This window comes from Epinephelus moara, chromosome 7 (assembly GCF_006386435.1).
Source record: "Epinephelus moara isolate mb chromosome 7, YSFRI_EMoa_1.0, whole genome shotgun sequence".
NCBI classification, from domain to species: Eukaryota; Metazoa; Chordata; class Actinopteri; order Perciformes; family Serranidae; genus Epinephelus; species Epinephelus moara.
Genome location: NC_065512.1, coordinates 27,967,585 through 27,974,923, shown reverse-complemented (window position 1 = coordinate 27,974,923; position 7,339 = coordinate 27,967,585). Strand labels below are relative to the sequence as shown.

General features: G+C 40.7%; 1 protein-coding gene across 1 annotated transcript; it reads left to right on the top strand.

Moving 5' to 3' along the window:
* The first annotated feature begins 2,272 nt into the window (after positions 1-2,272).
* Positions 2,273-4,411, top strand: LOC126393576 (C-X-C chemokine receptor type 4-like). Its single transcript, XM_050049796.1, has 2 exons — positions 2,273-2,416; positions 2,735-4,411. The coding sequence occupies exons 1-2, from the start codon at positions 2,393-2,395 to the stop codon at positions 3,860-3,862; spliced, it is 1,152 nt and encodes a 383-aa protein (XP_049905753.1). The 5' UTR covers positions 2,273-2,392; the 3' UTR covers positions 3,863-4,411.
* The last annotated feature ends 2,928 nt before the right edge of the window (positions 4,412-7,339 follow it).

The following is a 7,339-nucleotide window of genomic DNA, read 5'->3' as shown; positions in this document are numbered from 1 at the left end:
AGCAACTCACACCACAAAAGTCTAGATTGATGAATAGCACTACAGGTAAGAGGAAATATGTATTTTTGATTTTGGGGTGAAATGTCCTTTTGACTAAGCTTGACAGGAACAGTATAGCCAGTGGAGAAATGTTTTCAGTGCTGATATACAAAAAGAAAAAAGCATTATCTGCTAATGCACCATAAATGCATATAAATGTCATCGAGACAAGAAAAAAATGTGTTTGTGCTATGAAAATGTGCTGACTTCCTGATGTTTCCAAAATGTTATGTTGTCATGCAGCTCTAAAAATCCCTCTTTATCACAAGCGGGGGACATCAATGAAATCAATGATGCCGACTGACTCATTGAATCTATCCTTGTTCTCATATATCAAAGACATGAGGCAGTATTTGCATGCCACATGCAGGAGATTCAGTTTCAGACAACTGTCAACTCAGTCTGAAAAGAGGGGCAGGGAGTTTCGTTTGGCCCAGCCCTGTCATCACTACCTTAACTGAAATCAGAGAGGGTCGGTAAAGCTGTGAGAAAATGAATGCTCTACACTCTGAGGCTCGATAGCCGTTTGATAGAAATCCCACATTACAGGGTGTGTGGTTTCTTTTCAAATCCACTGGGGGTCATTTAGCACTTGGTGGCGTAGACATAACAGCATTTGAGAAGAGACAGGGTGTGTATAAAGGTGAGGACGGATTCAGACCTCTGCTGATGAAAACTGTCATCAGACACAGTTATAAAGTGATTTGTAGGAAGAAATATGAGGCTGTGACAAGTCCCTGAACACCAATCTAAATGTCAGTCCTCGCTTCATGCAGAATGGGGAGGGAGGTGCAAAATGTTAGACTTCATCGCTGGTGATAAATTACAGAGAAGCATGTGTAATCCTAAAATTGCTTTAATTTTCCAATAACTCACCTGGATGGACAGCTGTAATACACAGTGGTGGAACGTAACTAAGTACATTTTCTCAAGTACTCTAATCAAGTGCAGTTTTGAAGTACTTGTACTTAAGTATCTTCATCTTATGCTGCTTTAAATGTCAGCTAGGATAGGCTCCAGCCCCCCCCATCACCCCTAACAAGATAAGTGGTTATGGTAAATGAATGTAAATGAATGAATTAATGAGTGTATACTTCTATAACACTACATTTGAGAGGGAAATATTATACTTCCCCCCCCACTACGTTTATTTGAAGTTACCTGTTACTTTGCAGATAAAGATTAATAATACAAACTACTAGTCCATACCCATTGAGTACAAAAAAACAAAAAACAACAGCATTGGTCCACAGGGGGAGCCACAGCGATCGGTCGCATTTTAGCGTGGTGATCGGTGAAACCCTTGAGATGTTATACACCTTTATGTGATGAGCCACGCCCTCCTGCAACAGACACACACACAGAGTTTTCGTCATTATATAGTAAGATAAATCAACAAGTAAATGATGATATATTATTATAGATTAAAGCTGCCCAGCAGTATATGAAGTAGTTGAAATCATCTATATATCATCATCTATTTTAAGTATGTTTTGATGCTGACCCTTTTGTACTTTTACTTAATGAGATTTTGAATGCAGGACTTTTACGTGTAACGGAGTATCCAACACTGTATTATTATTTTTAATTCAGTTAAAGATCTGAATACGTCGTCCACCACTGGTAATGTAGTATTAATAACAGTTAACATTTTGAACTTTGCAGCATGTTTTTCGACTGTAGTAACATGGCAAGACTCTTCAGTGCATAAGTTAATCATCATATTATCAATATGAATATTTCTTATTATAGTTATCAAATTCCTGTGTGATAGTGTATCTGTGATCCTGATGTGGTTTCTGACTCCAGTGGCATCTCTTTAACAGTTGTTGCAGTGTCATGTTGTTTGTCTATCAGGCGATTCTTCCCCAAATGTATCACAGGATTAGGACAGCTCTTGTTTGTCAAGATTTTGACTTCCTATTGCATGTAATAAGTTGATACAGAGGAGAGCAAAAATCACCAGAAATCAGTTCTAGAGAAATCTAATCCATTTGTCCTTAAATAATTGTCACAGTGGCCCTTGTAGACCTAATATAATGACTCACTCCTAAACAAACAGACCTTTCCACGCTGTCCCCAGAGACTTGGTTCAACTTTTCTTTTTTAGGTTGATGAAATAACAGACACGGGCTTTTTTGGGGCAAAAAGTTTCACAAACTGACGCCCACACCACAAGCAGAGTAGTTGGTTATATAGTGAACCCGTTTTTGGAGACGAGCGCGTGCTGCTCCTCCTCCTGTCGGGGGAGGGGTCAGGAGCACCGGTGGTATATAATGACTTCTTTTCTTACAGGCAACAAACTGATCACCCTGCTTCTTATCCGAGCCCACACTGGTCCGAGCATTAGAGTATGGACAGATTATTGAACATGACGGTGAGTTTCTTTGCTGCTACTTTTTGAACATGTGGTAGATTAATCTGTTTTTGCTTGAGGCTGTTGAAAGACAATTGATGTTTGATCTGTTTAAGCATCACATGTGCTAATAGTGGTGTTATTCATTGTGCTTTTTTATTTTAAATGAACACGTTTATTGATGAAATGATATGGAGAAAAGTACAATTGAAACTTTTTACACAATTGCAACTTTAGATACAGGTTAAAAGATGTTTTTAAGAGAAATTGGGTTTTGTAATGTGAACGACTGACCAGATCTCAACTTACGTCTAACTTTACCATTTCTTTTTCTTGCAGTTCAACTATTCATATGACTTTGATGACAACAGTACTGACAACATGTCAGAGGAGTCTGTAGACTACATCATGGACTATGAGGAGCCATGTAGCACAGCGCTCAGCAGCGAATTCAACAAGATTTTCCTGCCAGCAGTTTTCGGAATAATTTGTATTCTGGGAGTCTTTGGCAATGGATTAGTTGTTTTTGTCATGGGCTTCCAGAAAAAGGTTAAGACGATGACAGACAAGTACCGGCTCCATCTCTCTGTGGCTGATCTCCTCTTCGTCATCACGCTGCCCTTCTGGGCCGTGGATGCAGCCAGCAACTGGTGCTTTGGAGGTTTCCTCTGCAAGTTTGTGCACATGATCTACACATTGAACCTGTACAGCAGCGTACTGATCCTGGCCTTCATCAGTCTGGACAGATATTTGGCGGTTGTGCATGCCACCAACAGCCAAGCCACAAGGAAGCTGCTTGCGAACAGAGTGATCTATGTGGGTGTGTGGCTGCCTGCAGCTGTGCTCACTGTACCTGACCTGGTGTTTGCCACCACGCTGGACACAGGGTCTTTCTCAAACTTTCTCATCTTCGACGAGACCATGGAGACTGCAGACTCCCGGATCAGCTGCCAGCGCATCTATCCGCAAGAAACCAGTCAAAATTGGATAGTTGCCTTCAACTTCCAGCACATCCTGGTGGGCTTCATACTGCCCGGTCTGGTCATCCTCATCTGCTACTGCATCATCATCGCCAAGCTGTCGCGAGGTGCCAAGGGCCAGGCTCTGAAGAAGAAAGCGCTGAAGACCACGGTCATCCTCATTGTTTGTTTTTTCACCTGCTGGCTGCCCTACTGTGTTGGCATCTTCTTGAACAACCTGATAATTCTGAAAGTGATCTCTCCCTCTTGTGAACTTGAGCAAGCGCTGTCCAAGTGGATTTCAATCACAGAGGCGCTGGCCTTTTTTCACTGCTGCCTGAACCCCATCCTCTATGCTTTCCTGGGAGTTAAATTCAAGAAATCGGCCAGGAGTGCACTGACAGCGAGCAGCAGATCAAGTCAGAAAGTGACTCTCATGACAAAAAAGCGAGGGCCAATTTCATCTGTGTCAACAGAGTCCGAGTCCTCAAGTGTTTTGTCAAGTTAACAAACAGTCAAACTCAGTCTGTGACTTGATACTCTCAGGAGAGGAAGAAAAACTAAGCTTCAGTTTCAAAGAACTTACTACATTTTGTACAGATGTAAAAAGAAAGAGTTTTTATACTTTTTGATTTGTTTGCCTTGTTAACTGCGATTGTGTGTCTTGTGTTTTTATCGCAATTTGTGCAAGTTTTATGTTCCTCAAAGCAGATTGTGTCCTCAGGCAGTGCCTCATTTCCACTCGTTCAGCTTTACAATCAAGATTCATTTTCTGTGTTTTCATCTTTACAATCTGTGCTGCTGTATTAAAGCTCAGGCATACGGTGCCCTATTCTGTTTTTAGGGATAGTAGCTGCTCTTGGAAACCTGTATATAGTTTGTAGCATTTGTGTGTTCGCACTTAAGTTGTGTGACTATCTGAAAGCTATTATTTATTGCCGTCGTTCACACTGGAAGTTTTGTAAAAGAGAGAAAATGCATGCTGCTTTTTTTTTTTTTTTTTACCATTTTAAATTTGTTTTTTTATGGAAAAATAAAAAATTCAGTGCTTCTAATACGACTGTGTGGTGTGCATTTTCAACTAAAACCAGCTCCTCCTTCCCTCAGGGGGTGGGGGTGGGGGATGAGGTGTGTGTGTTGGAAGGGTGGGGTGGAGGGGGGGGGGGGGGGGGGGTCCTAACACAAATGTCTCCACCTGATCTGCCTAGAAAGCAGAAGGACGACTGAGCAGGCAGGCCCTGTAATTGCAGGAACATCTGTGCACTTTTACATCTTAAGCAGCCATGACACAAAAGCTAAAATCTTTGGTTATAATTAGCACCCATATGGCTCCTTAACAAAGAAAATAGCATGTTAAGTTCTCCTTTGACTCATTTTCTTTCTTTTCAGTTTGCAAGATATACTGCCTCCATTATATTTGGCTTGTAAACAAGTGTTATCCTCATTCACTGCACAGAGTGGGTCAGTGGGTCAACTTAGCTATCTCCCAGCTCACAAAACAAAAAATAATAGCATTCAGGACACTGGTTGTATATTCTGACAATGCATATAGGCAGACATAGTCTTTGTTGAGCACTCGTGCAATATATCATCAGCAATAAAGCTGCAGAATTCTCAAGTGACAAGATCCAACATAAAAATGACACGTTTTGCGCACACACATTGACATCAGTCTCACTGAAGGCTCTTCTATTCTCAGTACATAGTAAGGATTTAATCTGGGTTGACTGGTGACAGGGTGATGTTCAAGTTGGAGACCAAAGGAAGCTGGCAACAATAGATCCTGAGGAGAATGAAGTCTTCAAATGGCCGCCGTGCAATGCAATGCTGGCATCCATTCAAGACTCCAATGGAGCAACATTTCCATTTCTTTAAGTGTAAAAGAAGGTGTGAAGTGCCCCCTTCAAGCCACAAGGTTAATGGATAATTTGTGGCTCTGGTCTCTCACAGTGACACAGGATGAAACAAAAGGTGCTTTTTTTCAGTTGGAAATGTTCCCAGATGATTCGGAATTAGCATACGAGCTGCGCTGCCTCAGTCTGTGCAGAGACAGATATGTGATTAACCCTTCCAAGTGTTGAGATGAATCTGTCTTCATCTGCTTCTCCTTTTACTGTCACCCAGAAAGGTTGTGAGAGACTTTAGGGTCAGATCAACCACCATATATGCAGAACTGTACTTCATGTAAGCTGATATGTGAGGTTAATATTGACCTAAGACACACATCAGATATCCTAAGTACATGTTTTTAAATAAAAGTGCACAGATATAAAATATAATCAGAAAATCTTTACTGTTGCAAACTTCTGTCCAACAAAAGACTTTAAAAGAGATTAAACCATAAGCATGATTTGAACAGAGGCTATCTAGCTGGTCAAGACAACAAGATGAATGTGGTTTTACATTACTAACAGTTCACCATATTTTTTTAAAGAATTTTACTGATTATTCGGCTCCCATTGATGTACAACATGCCATTTTCTAAATACTTAACTGTTATCACCATAACAAACTATAATGCTTTTATCTTTATCATCCAAAGTGTCCACTTCAGTGCACAAACAGTACTCAGAGCCCATTTGGGAATAAACCCTTGGGTGCAATGAGGTGTCCTTTCATTCATAATTAAAGCTTTTGCTCGCTGTGTGTGATGAGAAAATATTCACGGTTCAGCAACATACACATCTAAATCTGTATACTGCCTCTTCAGTTCTATCAGCTTAAATATGTGTTTATTTTACATAGACCAGGCTCTTCTGGCATGATAATATTCTCATGATACTGTAGCCATCGCCTCCTGCAAAACATCAATATCACCTTCCTGTGTTATATTGCAAAAGTCCAACCTTTCTGACGTCTTATATATTATTCAAAACAAACTCATATGTGTATGTTGAAGTAGTGAGAAGTTTCTTGTTTGCATTATGGGTTAAAGGGCAAAGCTGTTGAAATGGACAGGAAATGTAGTCTTCTGGTGATTCATTATCAGTGTGCATCAAGTTCCTAACTGCAACTTGAGACCATGGTCCAGAATGTGCAGCGCCTCATTCAGGTTTTGCTGTTGAGATGTACTTAATTTATGAGAAGCAGTAAGTGCAGAGATTATTTTAAAGGGCTAATACAAACTGAGCATGAAAGGAACACAAATACCACAGGTTCCTTTTGGGCAGTGACATGCTCCACTAATGGTTACATTGTTTTGGTTGGAAAGTGAGCAGCAGGAAGGCTGTTTCCTGCACCGGGAGCTCCTGTGGCCAACAGCCTGAGAAAAGCTTTGATGACCCCCCACTGTATTCAAACCACAGTCACTAGCTGTGCTTGGCCGTTCCTGCAAAGGTCAATGGATACCTGGATGCACTGAGTGCACTCGACCGAGGGCGTGAAAGTAATTTCACGGAGGGTGTCAGTTTTAGTGTTCATGTGGATATGTTAAAACTAAGACATGGCCACACATGCTGGTGTTTGTGTACATGTTTTTTTTTCTTGTATACATCCAATGACAAAATAGTGTAACTAGTATGTAATTATAAGGTTCTTCAGCATTAGGGCACCTTCTTAACCAAATACTTTAGACCACAGACTACAATTTGCACAGGGTAGTTGGGTGCTAATATTCCTCCCTATTATTTTTTTGGCATCTGAAACAGAAACACCCAAACAATGCTGTACCTTGATAAACAATATACTCAGCTGTGTATGGAGGATACACGCAGGTACAGGGGGTACTCCCACCTCATTTTCTGGCTGTTTTCAGCACACCCGTCTATCAGCCAAAAAGCTGGAATATATCGGAGAATATACCCACTTTTCCCTCTGTTACCTATAGGTAACCTGTGGCTCCGGAGCCACATGTGGCTGTTGCGCCCCTCTCCAGTGGCTCCCTGTGGCCTTGACAAAAAAATGATGTGAAAATGAACAACATATTGATTAAAATAAAATGAAATGAAATTAAATAAAATAAAATAAAATAAAAATAATAATGATA